Source organism: Carcharodon carcharias, chromosome 10 (genome assembly GCF_017639515.1).
Source record: "Carcharodon carcharias isolate sCarCar2 chromosome 10, sCarCar2.pri, whole genome shotgun sequence".
In the NCBI taxonomy this organism is placed as follows: Eukaryota; Metazoa; Chordata; class Chondrichthyes; order Lamniformes; family Lamnidae; genus Carcharodon; species Carcharodon carcharias.
The window spans coordinates 119,091,317-119,113,389 of NC_054476.1; the positions used below are offsets into that span (position 1 = coordinate 119,091,317).

Here is a 22,073-nt window from a genome sequence, read left to right on the forward strand (position 1 = left end):
CGCATTATAATCTAGTCCCCTTAAGATAACAAAAGGACAGAGCAGTAGACTTGTATGACAAACAAATTTAATATATTTTTTAAAAGTATCCAGTGCAAATGTGTTTTCAGAAGGCAATGGATTATGTTTTGCAAGAGGCTTGTTAAAACAAAGCTCAGGCGTGTGGTTGTCATGAAGAGATATTAATGTGTATAATGTTATTGGAAATTATTTTTAAATTGGACTTGAAGTAGTGTGTGTGTGTGTATGCATGTGTCTTAATTGGATTAAAGCCAATTAGCCTGGGTGCTTTGATGTATAATAGTTTGAGATGTTAATTAGATAAACGTAAATTAGATGGAAAGTAAAGAGCAATTTTGCATTTGTTGAATAAACCATTCAAAAGAATGGGTAAATCTTGCACCTAGCTAGGAGACACCAAGCAATGCATTTATATTACTAATAAAATTGGTAGAATGAAAGAATTATTGTTAGGAGAGGTACAGTTAAAAACCTAGTAATACAATGGAAAATTTACATTCAAAGGGAAACCGAGAGGAGTTTTTGTGTGTGAGTCAGAGGCATGTAACATCTAACCAGCCTGTAAGCCTACAACTGTCTGCAAAAGAACCAAATTGAAAGGAACCTCATTTTGAATTCGTAAGGTCAAATGTGCCTCGCGTCCGTTTAAAATCTATGGGTTATTGTTGCCTTGTTGAAGATTTACCTGGGAGTGATTAATTTGGGGATGAATTTAAAATTTATTATGGTAGTAATTTGTAGACATGTGTATGTGTTTAATTAGTTGTTAAGTTAGTTAATGTTTAATTTAGTTTTATATAAAAAAACCGCTTGATGGTTTTATTTCTGAATTCAGAGCTGCATCTCAAACATACCATTTGAAAATATAGATTATCAAGTTTCCCTCTGGGATTTAAATAATTCAGCCTTAATCAACTGCTGGGTCATAACAGTGGCATTGAAAGAAACGTAACAGTATGGATAGAAAGTTGATTAATGGACAGGAAGCCAAGGCTTAGAATAGATGGATGGTGCTCAAACTGGAGAACAGTTAGAAGTCATGTGCCACAGTGACTTTTGTTCACGGTATTATAAGTGATTTGGAATTAAGGAAAACAATCTTATATTTGTTTAGAGGACTGTAAAAGATTTCAAGCAGACAAATTATCATGATGGAAACACAGGTGGCAGATGTAATTTAGTGTGGATAGGTGTGGGAAAGAAAAACAAGGAATTGGAGCATGCACTCAATGAGAAGATATTGGAATATAAATGAACAGAGAGACGGTTTCAAATACATATTTCCCTAAGAGTAGAAATGCTGATAGGTAAAGCCATAAAATATTTGATAACATAGGGCAGAGAATGCAGGAGTAAAGAAATAATGATAAGGTTGAGGATAGCAGTGATTAGATGAAGTAGCGTGTACAGTTTTGGGTGCACCTTTAGAAATGACATCAAAAACACATCGGCTGTATGGCATAGTTTCATCAGAGTGATGTCTGGGATAGGAAGTTGCAGTTTTGAGGAGAGACTTGGGGTACTTGGACTATTTCCATTATTGTAGAAATACCTAAGAGGAGAAAGGGTTTCTAAAATTATAAAAGATTATAATAAGTTTGAATTGAGAAAGACTATTTCCATTGATTGAGGGGTCATAACAAGGGGTTGTCATTGTAAAATGCACTGAGGGGGTAGGGAGATAGGTTCACAGATTTTGTTTTGCTAAGAGATTATTGGAGTTAGGAATATTTAGACATTGGGAATGGTTGAGACAGAGATTATTGAATTTTTAAAGGAAAATAAGAAAAAATCTGAAGCAGAGCACATACAGCTATGGGAAGAGAACTGGATATTGGAAATAGCTTTTGATTGCTCCAGTGAAGAGCCAGCACAGACATAGTGGGCTGAAATGCCTCCTTTTTGTGGTAAATGTATAATGTTGCAAAACACATTGTCAGGAGATGACTGCTATCAAAATGCCTATATATTTGGACAGAAGTAAAAATGTTAAACTCTAATTTAACTAGCAGTTGAAGTAAGCTGTGACTACGGTACATGGGTATAAAGCAGACACTGTTCACCTTAATATAATTGGTACAATGAACGGAGAGTGTTTTTCATTGGGTAAGAAATGTTCTACTCTACAATTGTTCATATGCCAATTAAATCATAAATTAACCACTGCATGTACTATAGACTTGCAGCAATCTTTTATCATTCTGCATGTCATCAGCTATCCTTTTTGCTTTGACTTGCACAGTAAAATGTGCTGAGTTTGATAAGAAATGGGTAGTACTGACTTTCCGTGTTGGTGTGAATTCTAATGCAAATGATATCTGTTTAGTGGCAGCAACAATAGTAAGTGCCTACATTGTACATGCATACATTTCTTTCAGTTATAGTTCTATGAGATGAAGATATCAAAATACTGGGACAAGATTTGCTTTGATTTGCTGAAGCAAAGAGCTGGCCTGATGAGCAGAATGGCCTCCCTCCATGTTGTAAACTTATGCAGATAATGATATATTCACTTCTTCCTCCTCCAGCCCAACAACTCTCAGCTCTTCCAATTTCAGCCTCTTGCACATCCCCAAATTTAATCATTCTACCGTTGGTGGCGGTACCTTCAACAGTTGAGATTGCAAACTCTGGAGTTCTCTCCCTAAACCTCTCCACTTTTCTTTTCCCCTGTTAAATGCAGCTTAAAACCCACCTATTTGACTAAGCATCTGGCCATGTGTCCTAGTGTTTCCTTGTGTGGCTCAGTGTCAAATTTTGTTTGATAATTCTCTTGTAAAGTGCCTTGGTATGTTTTACGACATTGAAGATACTTTATACAAGTTGCTGGTTCTTCTTCGGTTGGAGGAATCTTGATTCTCAACAAAACTTACTCTACTCCCAGGACACAAACCACCAATCTTCTTTGTGGTTCTTTCTGCTCTAAGTGAAAGAATAGGGTAGCAGGTTCAGAACGAAGAGTAAGCGACTGCCAAAAATGTTTAAGTAGAATCAAAGGCAAAATTTTACATTTGGAGTGTGGGCGCACGCCCAACATGCCGGAACATAAAATGACTCGCAATGACATTGGGCATGTGTCCCGATGTTATCGCGAAGTTGCACAATATTTCGTTCGGCTGGCACGCGCTGGAATTGGCTGCACGCCCACCGATAATTGAAAGGCCTATTAAAGCCATTAAACAGGTAATTAACCTGAATTTTAGGCTGCCCGTCCAACTTTACGGTTGATGGACAGGTGAAAAAGCCAGGCGGCCTTTACGTTTTTCAGGAAACCTCATCCACGAGCAGGATGAGGTTTCCTGAAGCTATTATAAATTAAATAAAAAGTTTCATTTGAACTTAAAAACATATCCCATCTCAGGTGACAGAGTCACATGAGGGAACATGTTTCATTGAATTTTTCTGCTCTTTGAAACGCTTTTTGAAAAAATTAACAATCTCCCTGAAACAGTTCCGTGCCACAGGGAGATTGAAGCGCTCTTTTGTGCACATGCATAAACTGCGTGCTAGGCCCAGCTCTCCCTCCCCCCTCCACCCCCGGCTCACACAGGTAGCGCTTAGTGCTGCTACTCGCGATCCACGCGGGGGCCCGCCTGCACAAAATCGTGGTGTGGAGCCGATCGTGGGTGGCGGTTGGCTCCGTGACAGCTCCTGCCAAGCCTGCCCAACGAATGGAAAATACAGGCCATAGAATCATTACAGCACAGAATGGGGCCATTTGGCTCATCATGCCCATGCCACCCCTCTGCAAGAGCAACTCAGCTAGTGTCACTCCCCCTAAAGTAAAGTCAGCACCCCCCAAAAAATTCCCACACCGTATAGTGCTAATGTATGAAATGTATGAAGAGACCACGTGGAGGCAGCACCAGCAGATCTTCTTGGGGGGGAAAATACTGGAAGTTCTGGGAACAATTCAAATATGGGAAGCTAAGCGTGGGAAATAGCATGTTATAAATACAAAGACATTGAGATCAGAGGGATAAAACAAAGTGAGGGAAGAAGAATGAAGATGGTGCTTCACATCAAGCGTTGGATTGTGGAAGCCTCTCTGAATGAAGCAGCGAATCGAAGTTCAGGATCAGAGGAAGACGACAGAACAGACCTTGAGGTCTGAATCTAAGTCAGAGAATAATGTTGCGTTTTTAACTTCTTGAATTGCAATCCGTGTAATTGATATTCCAGGTAAAAGAAAAGGTTGCAAAGACACTTAAAAGGCTGAATCACTCTGAAATTGTCTTACATCCTGGCATTTAATATGCCTCTTGGCTGGATGTCGGTCCATTTCTCAGGGTTTGATACTTGTGCAAAGCACTAAATTATGACAAGCTTAATTTCCTGATCTGAAAAATATTTGTGAGGGAAAACAAAAGCCCTTTAATGTGAAGGCCATGTTGAAGTTTGGTTGTTGCTATTTGGCCTGACAAAAAGTAATTCTTACCAAATCATATTTTCAGTGTTAAATCAGTTCTATCCATGAATTAATCATCTTAGTGCATCAAGTTAAAAACCAGTTCTACCATCATATAGTGAAATCTAAAATATGGTCATGTTTGTTGAAGCACAAAGATGTGTGAAAGATGGATTAAGGATCATGCTATTGAGAAACAGTCTGTTCAGATTTCACAGCTAGTAGTTGATGAACGGTGCTTGCAATCTGAACACTAGAGGTTTTATAATTGCATTAGACAGTATTTTACTGTTGAACAGGCCTTGGAGATCAATTGTAGGAGGGCAACCATATTTCTTAACAGACTAATGAAGCAGAAACAAAATAAAATTATTCATAATAAGGCTGTCCAGGTAAATTTATAAACGGACATCAGCAAAGCTGCACTGACATGTTTTTCAGGCAAATTTTCAATAAACTCTGTCTTTAATTTCATATTAGTTATACCTGAGTATTTTTGGTCTATTGATAAAAGTACCCTGTATCCTTAATAATCTGAATGATCTAATTATTATCAGAACAAAATACCTATTAACAGTTGCAACATTGTTCTAAAATGAGACAGAATGCACAATTTTAAATATAAAATTCATTTTTTTTGCAGAGGGAGAATAAATACCCATAGATCCCATTAAGAATGGGTGCACTCGGAGAGCATTTGGAAGAAGTGTGTATGACTTTAAATTTGCTGCCTACACCCTTATTTTCTGAATAACTGGCGGCACTGAAAGTGACATACATATTGAAAAGTTGATTAAAAGCCTGATGTGTGTGTGTTATGCGTGCGTGCATGTGCCTGTGTACTGATATTCTTTTAAAACCGATTTATTTTCCGTAGACATGAGTTAATTTAATTTACTACAATATATCAATTCTGGTGGATATTGGTTTTAGAAGCTCTAATATTATTATGCTCAGGAAATTTCAACTGAAAAGATTATCTTAGTCAGTACCTGTGTGCCTCACTAGTTTATCAAAAGACACTTGCATGACTGGTTCAGACCCACCAGTTATTAGATATGCTCCTATCCTGCCAATCAACAAGGCAATTAGAGAACTTTCTACAGGAAGGACAGTGAAGCTCTAGAGTGGGTACAACACACATTCACCAGAATGCTTCTGGTCTGAAGAAATACAAAGACATGAAATACAAATTCAAAGAAAAACATGAAAAATGGGGCCCCTTTCCTTAGTGCAAACATGATAGAACTGTCCAAATTTTTCCAAGAAAAGGGGACAGGCTAAGTAGAAACAGTTGGTTTCTGTCAGTGAGAGGTCTGGAATTAGAGACCACAGACATACAGGTAAATGTAGAAGCTTTAGAACAGAGGACAGGAGAAACTTCTTTACACAGAAGTGTGAAGCTAAAGAATTTGTGCTCAATGTTTGCGATTGAGCCAAGCAAGTGTCAAGGTTTAAGATTAAATTACGTAGATAGCTGAAGAAAGAGGGAGCAAAGGGCTATGGGATCAGGTCAGATACATATGATTAGGACTATTTGCTTGATTAGAGGGTGTGACTAGTTGGGCCAAATATCCTGTATTGTGTCAGCTCTTTAAAGAACTATCTAACTTATCCCAGCCACCTTCTCCTTCACCATAGCTCTATCATTTTTTACTTTTCAGGAAATCAGAAATAAACTCCCTACAAAAAATGGAGATTTGGTGGCAAACTAGGTTAGCACACTGCCTTTTCATTTCAGTAACCTGGGTTGAAATCCAACTTAGGTTGACAAGTTGGAAGTTTCTTGTGTAATGGTCCTACATGAAATGAAGTTGGGCTATTTTCCCCCTTTTCTTAGGAACTCCCATTGGTTTACCACTGAATTCATTCAGAACATAAGGATAGCTAGTGGGAGGAAATAGGAAATGTATCACTGGTGCTCTCGGAGATCCATCCTGTTCTATAATTCCATTCAACCCCTACAACATCTGCCCTGCCAGAACCTAAAATACACAAAAATTATTTTTCGGGACACCTCGTACCACCATTCAATTATCAAAGGTTAAATATTTTATCATTTAAAAAAATGAAACTTGCATTCTTATTTAACTGCAGGCCACAATAATGGGACATAGATATGGGAATCACAATGTGCAATGGAACATTTTATTTTCCTATGCACCTAAATGACCATGGAGGACAATAAAGCAGCTCTTCATATTCCAGGGAAAATTTGAAACTGTGCTTTGTATAGTTTGAATTGGAGTGTTATTAAAGTGTCACTGTTATTTTGTATCATGTCATATTTTCCTTCCTCCTCTCCTGAAGGCATTGACTTATACTGGAGTAGTTTCATAGGCATTGCTCACATGCCCATTTTTTAAAGTTTGAGCCTACACAGTCATTGTCAGCAGGCTGTTTGAACTTAGGGATATCATTTTTCACCCACACATGTACTTTCTAGTGCAGTGTCACTGGATATAGTCCGATCATCTTCCCCCTACTTATCCCATCACTACTGCTCAGATCAACTAACTGAGCAGTGAGTGGGATCTTCATGGTTTGGGTATTTACTAAAATACAATCTTCCTGAAAAACTGTGGGCTGTGATCCCACCAATGTTAGCCCTGTCAGATTTGGCAAGGTCGCTGGACAGCATCTACATAGGTAGCAGATATCTGCTACGTGGAAGTGTGGTACCTGTGTGTCTTAGGAAGGCTTCCTCCACCCCCTGCCCCTTCCCACCTCTCCCATGATTCCCCAACCCCTGCCACCATCATTTTCCTCCTGTGGGGACCACTTTCACCCATCTGTAAGCAAGTATACCTCACCCCTCTTAGTTTTCCTCACCCCTCTTAGTTTTCCAGCCTCCAGTCTTATACCAGTTGTCTTCTGAAATCAGGAATTGTAAACTCCCAACCTAGGCATCTCTGCCTTAGACCAACTCTCCCACCAGCTCTGCTTGTTTGCCTTTCTAAGGTGCAGATGAAGTTTCATTTCCACAAGGCAGACTGGAAACATTCAGAATCACCAATAGTGTTCAAGTTCTTGTCTATTTCTGGAGTTTTCTCCAGGAAATTCATAAGAATTACTGTGTGATTTTGGTGTCATTCACAAAGGAATTTAGGGCCTGCTTTTTAAGTGGAAAAGATGCCTGCTTAACTGCAGAAATCCACCTGGCTCTCATGAATTCTGTTAATTTGCTATCCAAATCTAAAAATAGGAGATGATAACGTCTTACACTCTTGTTCCTATGATCCATCTCTTCTGGTGCATCACAAGTAATTGTACAACTTCACCCTACCTATTCTTTTTATAATTACACACGCACAAATGATTAGTGCTCCTACCTGGTTGTTTCTTCTTGCCAAAAGAAGCTAGGTTCCCTCTCTCAGCTATTCAGTATAGTCCTGGATCTGTCCTTGCTGCCCTTTTTATCTTTAAACCAGCACCTTAGATCTCTAATTGTGCTAACAAAAGCAATGAAATAATAAATATTAATATGCTTGTTTTCATTATATCAGCTCAGTTCCTTTAGTGCAAACAGTTTATCCAAAAAATGTCCTTACATTAGAAATGAGACAGTTTGTAACTGAATAGAGAAACACAAGTTTTTTGATATATTAAAATGTCACATATAATCTGGCTTACAGAAACTAGACATGAGCTACATGATAAATGGAATAAAATTGCTTATAGGTAACTGCATTTACCCTTATTCTTGAATGCATATTGTTTTATCTATTCGAATTACATGTTAACATTTCTTTCACCATGAGATAGTCATTTTATGGGTAGCTGCTAAATTACTTTTTTACTCGGTCTGTTTCTGTTGATGGTAAATCCATCTCCTTTCCTTTTCCAGCCACCCTGGGTACATTAGATTTCAGTTTGCTGTACGACCAAGAAAACAATGCTCTTCATTGCTCAATAAATAAAGCAAAGGTATGTAACCTTAGAAAGTTGCAAATAATAAAGAATCTGTTTGTAGGTGTCGCTGTCTATTGATTTTGCTTTGCATTTTCTAATGGATGCAAATTGTTCATTTATTTTCATAAAATATACCAGATAATTCAGTTGTGAGCATAATTGGTACACACAGTAATATGGATCTAGAGAAAGCTATTGTACAATTTGATGAAGGAGTGAATGGAATTCATGCATGCTGCACTGATCAATCTAATAGCTTACATCCATCAGTCTTCACTCCCATATACTTCCAATACCGGAATTTATTTTTCTTTTTTTTCTCCTTAATATCCTGCTTGATCCCAAACTGAGCTCCTTTCCAATATCTAATTGATTATCAAGACCTATTTCATCTTCTGCTGAAATCCTAACTGTCAAAACTAGACCTCTGCAGTGTTCCCCTTGAACCCCTGTTCTCTGCTTCAAGCCTTCCTAGTCTACAGTTTTTCCAGAATACAGTGAGCTGCATCTCCACTCAGGAACTAAGGCCCACATTACCATCACCCTATCCCTTCCAAATTCCATTGGTTCCTTGTGCTCCAGAGAATTGATGTTACTTTCTCAGGGCCCCATTTAAATCCCTCCTGCACTTCACTCCTCTCGGCCTTCCCAGTATTACCCATTTTGCACCCGACTTTAAAATATTCCCCCTGTTCCTGACTTCCATTCCGGGTTACTATAGACTCACTGATTTCCCAACTAACCCTAATTCAACTAATCAGGAAGGCAAAGACTTGCCTACCATTCCACCCCAGCTCCCCATGGCCAGGAGTTAGCCAGGTGAGCTGCAAAACAAATTAACTATTCACCTCCTACGTGTAGGCCTGCTCAGAAACTGCCCCCTGCTGAGCTTATTCAGATGAAATCAATCCAATGTATTATGTATTCATGTTTACTGGAATATATTAATAAAATTCATTGTTTCAAACTGATGTGAGATGGGGAAACACTATTCTGGACAGATTCCTGGTCTGAATATAATTCCAGAAGCTGCCTGTTGTGGATTGACCCTCTTATGAGCTGAATTCAACAACATCACCTGAATATAAATCAGCTGAAATTCCTCTGAGGCCCAAAATTTTGAATGACATTAACTGAAGGCTCTTGCCTCTGACGATGCTTTGTGTTTTCCTAATTGTTCTCTTTTCTCTCCCTGATATCCACTTGTTGCCCAGTTGCCTAGCACTTTAAGACATTTCTCTGCATTTAAAAGTGCAATAAAAATATAAATTATTTTATTTGCATATCTTCAAAATCTAGTAAAGCAATAAAATACAATATTTCAAATGTGTGATGATCTCAGCTGGGTCATTTTCTTATGAGATGCATTCGCCTTTTATTGCAGTAACCTACATATAAATAATCAGTTCTGTTGAAGAGTCATACGGACTTGAAACGTTAACTGTTTTCCTCTCTGCAGATGCTATCAGACCTGCTGAGTTTTTCCCGGTATTTTTGTTTTTGTTTATAAATAATCCCACTTGTACAATAGCTGGCATGCACAGAGGTTATGAGGTTATGTTGGCTTTTTTTTCATCTTTTCATGGGATGTGAGCATCACTGGAAAGGCCAGCATTTATGGAGCATTCTTAATTGCCTGTGAAAAGTTGGTGGTGCACCAGCTTCTTGAACTGCTGCAGTCCATGTGGTGTAGATAAACCACAGTTCTATGAGGAAGGAGCTCCAGAATTTTGATCCAGCGACAGTGAAGGAACAGCAATATAATTCCAATCAGGGTGGTATGTAACTTGGAGGGGAACTTGCATATGGTTTCGTTCTCATGTGCTTGCTGTTTTTTTCCTTCTGAGTGGTGAAGGTTGCAGGTTTGGAAAGTGCAGTAGAAGAAGCCTTGGCAAGTTGCTGCAGTGCATCTTGTAGATAGTAGACACCGCACCCGAAGGAAGTAAATGTTTATGGTGCTGGGGGATGGGTGCCGATCAAGCAGATTGCTTTGCTCTGGATGGTTTCAAACTTCTTGAATGTTGTTGGAGCCACAATCATCCAGGCAAGTGGAGAGTATTCCATCACACTCCTGACTTGTGCCTTGTAGATGTTGGACAGGCTTTGGGGAGTGAGGAAGTGAGTTACCTGCTGCAAAATTCCCAGCCCCTGACCTACTTTTGTAGCCACAGTATTTATATGGCTGGTCCAGTTTAGTTTCTGGTCAATGGTAACCTCCATGATGTTGATGGTGGGGTATTCTGCAATGGTAATGCCATTGAATGTCAAGAAGAGGTAGTTAGACTCTTGCCTGTTATGGCTGAGGATTTGTCTAGCATGAATGTTACTTGCCTTCTAACAGTGCAAACCTGAGTGTTGCCCAGGTTGCTGCAAGTGGACATGAACTGCTTCATTATCTGAAGAGTTGCGAATAGAATTGAACAGTGTACATCAGTGAACATCCCCAATCCAGACTTTAGGTTGGAGAGAAGGTCATTGATGAAGCACCTGAAGATTATTGGGCTTAAGACACTACCCTGAGGAACTCCTGCTGCAATGTCCTGGGACTGAGATGATTGGCCTCCAACAGACATGATCATCTTCCTTTGTACAAGCTTTCTCTCCAGCCAGCGAAGAGTTTTCTTCTTGATTCTATTGTCTTCGGTTTTACCAGGGCTCCTCGGTCAAATGCTTCCTGGGTGTCAGGGGCAGCCACTTTCACCCCAACTCTGGAATTCAGCTCTTTTGTCCAAGTTTTCACAAAGGCTGTAATGAGGCCTGGAACCAAGTAGTTCTGGTGGAACATAAACTGGGCATTGGTGAGTAAGTGTTGCTTGATTGCACCCAAGTGTAACACCTTCCAAAACATTGCTGATGATTGAGTATAGGCTGATTAAGCGGTAATTGGCCAAAATGAATTTGTCCTACATTTTGTGGACATGCCAAACCTGGGCAATTTTTCACCCTAATTGGATGGATGCCAGTGCTTTCGCTGCACTGGAACAGCTTGGCAAGGGGCACAGTAAGTTCCAGAGCACAAGTCTTCAACACTGCAGCCGAGATGTTGTCAGGGTCCAGAGCCTTTGCTGTATTCAATTCGCTCAGCTGCTTCTTGGTGTCAAGTGAAATTAATCAAATTGGCTGATGACTGACGTCAATGCTGGCGGGGATCTCTGGAGGAGGCTAAAGTAACTCATCCACTTGGCACTCCTAGCTGAAGATGGTTGCAAGTGCTCCAGCCTTATCATTGATACTCATGTACTGGATCTGCCATCAGTTGGTTAAATAAATATGGTATAAAAAGCCGTGAAACTACAGGATTGTTGTAAAAACCCAACTGGTTCACTGAGGTCCTTTAAGGCTAGAAATCTGCCATCCTTATCTGCTCTGGCTTATATTTAATGCCAGACACACAACAAGATGGTTGACTCTTAATTGCCCTCTGAAATGGTGTAGAAAGATAGTCAAAACTACTTAATTGCTTTGAAAGCATATAGCACGAATAAAACTGAGCCACCCAGAGTTGACCTGGGCACCCAATACAACAAATGCACACCTAGTCAACAGATAAAGTCCTCCTCATTAACATCTTATTATTAAAAAAAATACTCTAGGTCTTTGCTGGGGCTGGGGGTATCATGAGGCCTTCTCTTCTGGTGAGTTGTTTAATTGGCCACCACTATTCAAGGCTGGACTGCCAATTATATCCTTTGATTGTGAATTGCTTTGCTCTGTCTATCACATGTTGCTTCTGCTGTTTGACGCAGAAGTAGTCCTTTGTTGTAGCTTCACCAGGTTGGCACTTAATTATTTGGGTATGCCTGGTGCTGCTCCTGGTATGCTCTCCTACACCCTTCATTGAACCAGAGTTGAAACCCTGGCATGATGGGAATGTCATAAGGAGGGATATGCCAGGCCATGAGGTTACAGATTGTAGCTGAATACAGTTCTGCTGCTGCTGATGCCCCACAGCAGCTTATGGATGTCCAGTTTTGAGCTGCTACATCTGTTCTGAATCTATCCCATTTAGCACGGTGGTCGTGCATGTAAAATTATAGAAGATGTCCTCAGTATGAAGACGGGACTTTGTCTCCATGCGAACCTTGCTGTTGTCACTCCTACCGATACAGTCGTGGTAGATTAATGAGATGAGGTCAAGTAGTTTTTTCCCTTTGTGTTGGTTCTCTTGCCACCTGCGGTAGGCTTGTCCGGCCAGTTCTTGGCCAGCTCGGTCAGTAGTGGTTATACCGAGTCATTTTACATGATGCTCATTGAAGCTCCCCCTCCCAGAGTACATTCCGCGTTCCTACTACCCTTCTTCCAGGTGGTGTTCACCATGTAGGAGTACTGATTCATCAGCTGAGGGAGGGTGATAGGTGGTAATTAGCAAGAGGTTTTCTTGCCCATGTTTGACCTGATGCCGTGAGGCTTCATCATGTACAGAGGGAATACTGAGGACTCAAAGGATCACTCCCTATCACTGTGCCACCACATCTGGCAGATCTGTCCTGTAGCATGCCAGATTATTGCTTGACTAATCTGCGGTACAGCTCTCACAATTTTGGTACAAATTCCTGAATGCAAGTGAGGAGGACTGTGGGGTTGACTGGGTGTGCTTTTGTCATGTTTAGTGCGCAGGTCTATGTTAGCTGTCTGTCCAGCTTTAACCTGATATCTTTTCTGTAGTGGTTTGGTACACCTGGTGGCTTTCTAGGCCATTTCAGAGGGCAGTTAAGAATCAACCACATTGCTGTTGGTCTGGAGTCAAATATAGGCCAGACCAAGTAAGGACAGCAGATTTCCTTTGGTAAATGACATTAGGGAACCCAGTGGGTACCAGATGGGTATTTATGGCAATCCTGTAGTTTTGTGGCTTTTTATTCCAGATTTATCAAATTAACTGAATCTAAATTCCCCAGCTGCTGTTTGGGGGCTTGAACTCAAATGGATCATTAGCCGAGGTCTCTGGATTGCTATTCAGCAACATGCTACCATACTCCTAGAATTTGTGAAAGCAACTCAAAATTGGGCCCATTGAGTAATTAAGATACTGCAAAAATATGCACTTGGAAAATGTAGTCTTAATCATCACAATCCAAAATAAAAAGCTTTTTCTAATTGGAACAGAAAACCTTGTTTGGTGATATGGCCTTGAATCTTCATATTGTCATAGAAAATACACTAAACCTTTGTCTTTCTGTTGCTCAGCAACATCATCTCCTTTGGTTCCCTTTTAATCAAACAATCTGACAAGAATCAGTTTGATCAATATTTTAGAAGAAAGGGAAGCTCAGACACAATGAAGTTTGCTATGGTCTTTCATCATCAAATGTGGTCAAAGCTCAAGAATTTGAAGTAATTCCACATTCAAGGTCTGCAGACGAGGAAGACCTATCAAATTCCATTTGGGCATTTGATTTTGTGTTTTGCCTTTCCAAAAGCGATGTTTTAAAGCAAATGTTTTAGCCAGCCAGCCTAACTGAGAGCAAGTTGGCTTTCGCAAAATAGAAACTTTATCAAAACTGAAAGGCATTCTATAAGGAAGCATGTTGCTGTGGAATCAAAACCTACAGTACCTGTGTCCGGAAAGGTGGACCCAATTGGAGATGGTCTGCAAAGTTAATCCTGCACTGTGAGGGAACCTTACAGTCAGTAAAATACAAGATCTTTTTCTTCCAATAAAAACTTCTCAGTTCTGTTTGCTGTCATGAAAGTAGCTTGCTGACAGTAAAATTTGATGATGTTTATGATTTTAATATTTTTGAACTTGCATAACATTACTATCGTCCTCTAAGGATTATAAGCTTTACCCGGTTTAAAAAAAGTTCAGCCCAAAGATACTTCCAAAGGTAAGTTAGATTGGATGTCTGCTTTTCAAATACCTCAAGCTACTGATCACACTGTTGCAAGATGTTTTTTTTTGTCTAAACTAGGTTCTTCTGATATTGGTGAATCTTGCATGCTTTACATTGTGGTTACTGTTTGAATTTTACTTAGAACAATCAACAGTGAGTCATGAGGGATGTTTTAAAGGGCGGGTTTTAATGCCCTCCCCTGTGTCGAGTTTGGTGGGGGCTATTTAATCAAGTGGGAGGGTGGTGGGTGGGAACACCACCATCTTCCTGACACTGCCTCAATTAAATCTGTAGTGGGAAGGCTCATGGACAGCCTTCCTGCCCCACTGCCAATTGAGGCACTTAAATAGGCAATTAATGCCCACTTAAGAGCCTCATCCCATTGCTGCTGGTATTTACCCACAGTGGGCAAAGAACTTACTTTGCCTGAAGCCCAAAAAGCAAACTCTGTTGCTTAAAGGCACTCAGCGCCTTGATCGAGGGACCCAGCATTCAGAAGAGGAGGGCTCATTTACAGTCACACCTTGCCATTGCTGCCAACACACCTCCCGGTGATCCTGACTCCATGACCCCTTGCAACTTCACTCAGTTGTGCCTGGATCCATGGTGATCTTAGGCCTTGGGTGGGTGTAGTAATGGCAGCAGCCACCGCCTCCCTGGTGCCATTGAAGGGCTGCCAACATCTGTTGGCCAGCAGCTCTCAGCGGGTGGGACTTCACCCCTGGGTGTCTTTGATCTTGGAGAAGGTCTGCCCCTGTCCACTCAATTGCCTGACCAGCACTTAATGCTGCAGTGCTTCCACAAAGGAAGCAACACAGGACACCTGCCAGCTCCAGCTGGTGGGCAAGACCCCTGTAGCCTCCATTAAATACTGCCCATTGTATTTGTGAATATTATAACTCTGTATAGCGGTGATAAAATGTGGCTTTTCACATTGTCTGTTGTAAGTTGTCCTGAGTGGGCACTTTCCACTTTTGATTCCTCGAGTCACAATGATCACAAATTAATCTGTTACCCTTAAAGGAATACACACTCATCATTTGCTTCAAATTGATCTGCTGAATCAATAGTTCTTTAATTTTGCATTGTATCCAGCTCAATCTCAATACTACCTCTTTTGACCTCCCCTCTGAATCTGATTTGTCAGATTGCTTGTCCAGTTGTGGATCAGCAAGAGTTTCTTCCAGCTAATACTGGGAAGGTTAAAGCCAACGTCTTTAGTGCCAGTGACACTGTGCATTCCCTAGACACCTACTCCATTCCTCTCCCTGTCAACTGTTTGAGGCTGAACCAGACTTTTCACAACTTTGGTGTCATATTTAACCTTAAGATAAGCTTCTGATCACATGTCAGTGCAATTACTAAGATCGCCTTTCCATCTAAGTAACATTGTCTGACTCCACCCTAAAAATTACGTACTGAAACCAGCTTCAGCCCGATGTGCCAAGTGGATGTTCCACCTCAACCATCTGCTGAGGTCCACAGCATCACAGATGTCAGTCTGCAGTCAATTGATATCAAGAAAAGCCTGTGAACACTGGATTCAACAAAGGTTAAAAGCTCTGATAGCATCCCGACCGTTGTGCTGAAGACTTGTGCTCTCGAGCCAGCTGTACCTTTAGCCAAGGTGTTCCAGTATAGCTACAACACCACATCCACCCAAGAATGTGGAAAATTGCCTAGGTAAGTCATGTCCGCCAGAAGAAACACAAATCTAAATCTGCCAATTACCATCTCATCAGTCTACTCTCAATCATCAGCAAAGCGATGAAAGGGGTCATCAATAGAGCTATCAAGTGGCACTTACTCAACAATAACCTGCGCATCAATGCTCATTTTGGATTATGCCAGATCCACTCAGCAGCAGACCTTGGTCCAAACATAGACAAAAGAGCTGGATTCCAGAGATGAGTGGAAGTGAGAGCCCTTGACATCAAGGCAGCACTTGACTGAATGTGACATCAAGGAGCCCTTGCAAAACTGAAGACAAAGGGAGTTGGGGGAAATCTCTCCATTGTCTGGCATCATTTCTCACATAAAAGAAAATGGTTGCAGTTGTTGGAGGCCAATCATCTCAGCCCAAGGACATTGCTACAGGAGTTCCTCAGGATAGTGTTGTAAGTCCAAACATCTTCAGCTGCTTTATCAATGAGTTTCTTTCCATCAAAAGTTCAGAAGTGAGTATGTCTGATTGCAGTGTTCAGTTCCATTTGCAACTCCTCAGGTGTTGAATGAGTCAGTGGCCACATGCAACAAGATCTGGACAATATTCTGGCTTAGGCTGATAAGAGGTAAATAACATTCATATTACACAAATGCCAGGCAATGATCATCTCCACTTGCCTTGATGAGTGTAGTCCAACAACAAGCTTGTCAATATCCAGGGCAAAGCAACTCATTTAATTGGCACTCTGTGCATCACCTTAAACACTTACTCCCCCCATCATCAGTGCACCATGGCTACAGTGTGTACCATTACAAGATGTACTGCATCTACTTTGACAGCATCTCCCAAATAACAACCTCTACTGCCCAGAAGGACAAGGACAGCAGATGCATGGGAACATCGCCACCTGTAAGTTCCTCTCTTTGTCATGCACCACTTTGACTTGAAAATATATTGCCATTCTTTCACTGTCACTGCATCAAAATCCTGGAACTCCCTACCTAACAGTACTGTGAGTATATCTACAACACATGGACTGCAGTGGTTCAGGAAGGTAGCTCATCACCTTCAAGGGCAATTAGGGATGGGCAACAAATGCTGGCATTGCCAGTGATACTCTTATCCCATGAACGAACGTAAAAGAAATTCTGTAAGGATCCACTAATAGGAGCAGGAATAAACCATTTAAGCCATTGAGTCTGCTCTCCCATTCAATATGATCATCCACTTCAATGTCTTTTCCCACACTATCCCACATCCCTTCATATCATTGGTATTTCGAATTCTCTGCTTTAAACATACTCAATGACTGAGCTTCCACGCCCATCTCCAACTGTAACTCTAGTGGGAGATCAGCAAAATCCTAAGGATGTGGTATAATGGGGCCACACAGGTTTCCTGCCAAAGTTATGGTGGAACTAGTTAGTGCTTCATGGAACTTAAGGCTATGTGTCTGGCATAGCTGTGTTGAAACTGATTTGCAGACAGCTGCGAGGTCATTTAATGCTTACAGGTTATAAAAGTGTTTTAGGCCTCCCTTCTGTTCATTCATTTTTCCAGTACTGGTGGCACTTAGTCTTAGGGCGGAATCGTCCCAGATTTGCTCTCAGTGTGGTAGGAGGCAAGTAAAACATTTTACCCGTCAGCTGCAATGGCGGCTTTTCACACCATATTATCCCAAACCCACCGCATTAATTATGCATTCCCAGGAAAAACGCCATTTACATGGCGGGCGAGCTGTCATTCGCCCACCATACCATCACCTCGCTGCTTTAGCATGCCGGGTACCATGCTTAAAGTCCAGCCACATGCACACCTCTCAGTGCTTCCAGCCCATTACTGCTGCAAAGAAAACATGGCTCCGAAAGGTAAAAAGATGGCAGCCCCAGGTTCAATGACGCGTCCTTGAGCGCCTTTTGGACGCAGTGGGTGCCCGCCGTGATGTCCTCTACCCCGCTCTGGCCATAAGATGGGCAGCAACATCACTAATTAAGCTTGGGAAATGGTGGCAGTGGTGGTCAGCACCAATGCCTTGCAAAAGAGGACAGCCACCCAGTGCCGCTACAGGATGAATGGTCTCATCCGTTCCGCCAGGGTAATTCACTATTCTCATCACTCTCAACTCACACTAAAACCCATCACACATCCATAGGGATCTCATACCTCAAGGGACAACACCACTAACTCTCACACACACCCTCACATCTCCATCAGGCTCATATCATCTGGAGCTCACGTCCTAATCCTGTCATGGCTCCGCTCACCTTACAAACATTCCATGCAGTGCCATGTGTCCTGCTCACACTCTCTCCATCTGTTTTCATGCAGGAGAAGTCTGCTCACATTAGCAGGAAGGGGCTGGGGGCAGAGCGACCCACATCAGGCCCCTTACTCACTTTGAGGAGTGTGCCATCACACTGACTGGTGAGGACATGGACCATGTCTGCGGCGATGGTGATGTCGGTGGTGAACAAGGTGATCAAGGATACATATTACCTGAGATGGCTGCACTGCCCTCACCTCATACTACCTTCCTGCACCACACCATTCCTCTCTCAACTCAAATATGAGTGCTCTCTCTCCTGCTTTTGACTCTGCTGCCATGACCCAGGGGTGTCCAGCTGCCGCTCTTCCTCCCTTTGGGTGCCCAGGGGCCCCGGCCTGACTCCTTGAGGGGAAGGAGCTCCTGGAGGGACATCAAGGTGCCCTGTTTCCCTCTCGAGTCATCACTACAGGAACTCACATGGAATGTTTGTATGGTGAGTGGAGCCATGGACAGGATTGGGATGTGAGCTCCAGAAGATATGCACTACTTCCTGCCATGCACTACTTCGCTCTACTTTGGTTCATAGGGAGCTTTGCCAAGAGACTGACATCCTCAGTCAGCCAATCCTTCAGCTCCATTCACGCCCTCACCTCCAACCAAGAGGACACCTCCTTCATTGAAGAGCTGGAAATAAACAGCCTGAAAGACCTGTCAGAATGTTACCCACACCCTCCACCAGCGCAGAGACACGCACCTTGGTGGGACCTACATCCAGAGCAGGCGTGGGTTCACAGTCTGGCGGTCACCGCACGGACATATGTTTGCAGCAGCAAGACGCAGGTTTGTGTGAGCTCCCCAGCACTCAGAAGACTGCTGTGATCAGGCATCTGAGGTCCCAAGTCAGATGATGAGCCTCTAGATTTGACATTCCAACTCATCCTGGAGAGTCAGCAGAAGGCGTGGGAACATTATGCAGAGCTGTTGGAAGCCCTCAGCAGAGTGGCACACGAGTTGAAGGAGTGCTTCCACCTGCTCTCTGAATGAAGTGGCATGTTTGGAGCTCTCGTGGGGAGGATGGCGGATGCCATGAAGACCCTGGTCCCGCGGAACACAGAGATGTGCGCAGACCCGCAATTCATCGCAGGAGCCATGGGTGAGTTCCTGTAGTGGCGACTTGAGAGGGAAACAGGGCACCTCGATGTCCCTCCAGGTGCTCCTTCCCCTCAAGGAGTCAGGCTGGGGCCCCTGGGCACCCAAAGGGAGGAGGAGCGGCAGCTGGACACCCCTGGGTCATCCACTCAGGAACCTCAGAAGCTGTCTTCTCCCTCCAAGTCCCCTTTGCCTGTGAACCCCTCAGCTCGTCCTCTGTCACCGCTTGGGTGGGTGGGGGAGTGGGGGGGAAAGCTGGCCAACGAGTAATTCTGGAAGGAGAAGTGTGTGTGTGACAGGGCCTTTCAGAGCTTCATGCAAGCACTCTCCCACGCACTCAGATCCTTCAAATTTCATGCTCACCTCAATGCCCTGAACCCTGCTGGGGTGCGCTTTCAGTTGCCCTTCTGAACTGACCTACATCTCCAACCACCCAATGATCATACTCCCATGCAGCACCTGATCACCCACCATGACTCTTGTTTCACTTTCAATTTTGACAGCATGGCCTGGATTGGCTATTTCGTAAGCATCCCAGTCTTTTCCCCTCCCCCAGTCACCCATTTCCTTTCCCTGATCACAGTTTAGCCCCTGGCATCACCTTCCACCTTCCTTCTGTGACCAACCAGCCACAGCCCTTTTTCTCAAGGCGAACATGCACATTCCCTCCCTTCCTGAAAATCTCATCCCCATCCACATTGACCTGCCAGACTTTCTCCTTCTCACCGCCTGGGTCCGTGTCTGCCTCTGAGTCCCCACCAACCACCCTCACCGTCCCTTCTACCGTTGAACCCTCACCTACCGCCTCACTCTGCCCTCGGCCATTCTAACCATTCCCTCGTACGACACTCAGTTCAATCCCCAAGAGGCAGTCATGGACCCATCAGACCCCTCCCTTGCACATTCACCTGGATATCCCGCTCCTGCAGACCTCCTCCGCCCTCTTCATCCCTTCACCCCTGGAACCCTTTCCCCCCACTGGAACCCTTTCCCCCCCTTAGTCCTCCCACCCCACCGACACCACCAGCTTAGTCCCTCCCTCCCCCTTCCTCTGACACCCTTACTACTTCAGCCACCCTTAGCCCTTCCCCACTCCCGGTTCCTTCCTCCAGCCTAATTTCTTCCTCCAGCTTTACTCCTTCCCCCTTCCTTACTCCATCCTCCACCCTTACTTCTTCCTCCACCCTTACTCCCTCCCCTCTCCACACTTCTTCTTCCTCCTGGACTCCCACCCCTCTCTGCACTCCTTCCCCTCCCTGAATTCCTCCCTTAATCCTTCCACCCCACCCTTACACCTACCTCCCCAGTTGCCATCTTCTCTCCGTTACCACCTCCTCCCTCCTTACCCCCTCCCCCTCCAAATCTCACACCCCAAAGCCTTAATTCTCCCCACAACCCCACCACCCCCAATACCTCTTCCTTTCCCAGTCAATCCTGGACCTTCCTCTCCCATCCCCTTGACCATCATCCATTGTGAGCATCAATGGTGACATTCCAACTTCCTTGAGCTGCTTCACAGCAGAGCCATGTCCATGAGAATCCATCCAGCATGCCATGGGCATTCCTCCAGGGCTCCAGCATCTTTTGCTCCACGGACGTCCGCAATGTGAGCAAGGCCCTGGAGCTAAGTCCCGACTTCTGAATGGCACAGTTGTCAAGATGTGTTCTGCACCGGTGTGTTTTCCTGCTAACGTGGTGGATGATCCAGCTGGGTTGGGGGGATGAGTCTGGCGGGCTGGCCTTATAATGAGATGTATTACAATGAGGTCCCTGACGTCCGATGGTGGGGAATGCAGCCTGCCATCAACGGACCAAGCAGAAGATCGCAAACTGGTTTCACGACATCATGAAACTGATTTTTGCCCTTCTCGCCTTATTGTCCACTTATGCCACTGAAAACGCCCAACGCCAGCAGGCACGGAAAATCCCGGCCTCAGTCTTTGTGCCAGTTGTCTGGTATAGCTTCTTTTGCCCCTGTATGATTACTGGCACCAGTTGGTTTCCCTTTAAGTTGATCTATTGGGAAGAGGACAATCGATAGAGGAAATGTCAGACAGGTTACACTACCTCTGTAACTTTCATAAAGATGAAATGACCCCATTTTGCCAGATGTTGTACATGTGGAAACCAGTAGACCAGTTGGTATCATTAAGGTGGGTCAAAGCATGAACATGCTGAATGATTCTTCAGAGGCACCCACATGTCATGCTTTATACAGCACTGCATGAAAGAAAGCATGCCAAGGTGATCAAGGATACATTTTCCTGAGATGGCTGCACAGCCCACAACTCATACTACCTTCCTCCATCCCAAGATGCTGCAATCCATTTCTGTAAGTTCCAAATATCTAGTTGGCATAGACTATGGTGACCTGCCTTTTCAGGGACTGGGTTAATAGATGTGCAATTCTGCCATCTGCTTCACGGCTCTCTGTAGCCATTATATAGCCTCAGCTGGGACTTGCAGAAACAATAGTGGTCAGTGTAACTTGAAACTTAACCACATCCCCTTGCAGAATGACAGACGGTCCTATGGAGTGGCACAGCAGAAACCTGCCTCACAAGCAATTCATGCAGCACTACCTTGTGTTTGGCAGCCATTAAGCAGGCATTCGGATGCTGGCTTGCTCAGCTTGTATCTAGGTTCTGCTTCCCTTCAATCCCTAATCCCTGTGCCTTCAGCAAAGTCTGTAAAATGAATGGAAGGCATTCCAAAGGCTGAAAGATGTTGTTCTCCTATTGTGTGATACCCCTTTTATTGGTTAGATCCATTTGAAATTGACTTGCACACAACTTTTACTAATGTGCTTTTGAGACT

The 22,073-nt window shown here is 43.2% G+C and overlaps 1 protein-coding gene across 1 annotated transcript in view; it reads left to right on the forward strand.

Moving 5' to 3' along the window:
- LOC121283062 (double C2-like domain-containing protein beta) overlaps nt 1–22,073 on the forward strand; it is a 221,755-nt gene that overhangs the window by 43,079 nt on the left and 156,603 nt on the right. Inside the window, exon 2 of the mRNA XM_041197088.1 lies at nt 8,277–8,356. Within this exon, the coding sequence (XP_041053022.1) occupies nt 8,277–8,356 (80 nt within the window). The remainder of the gene's footprint in view (nt 1–8,276; nt 8,357–22,073) is intronic.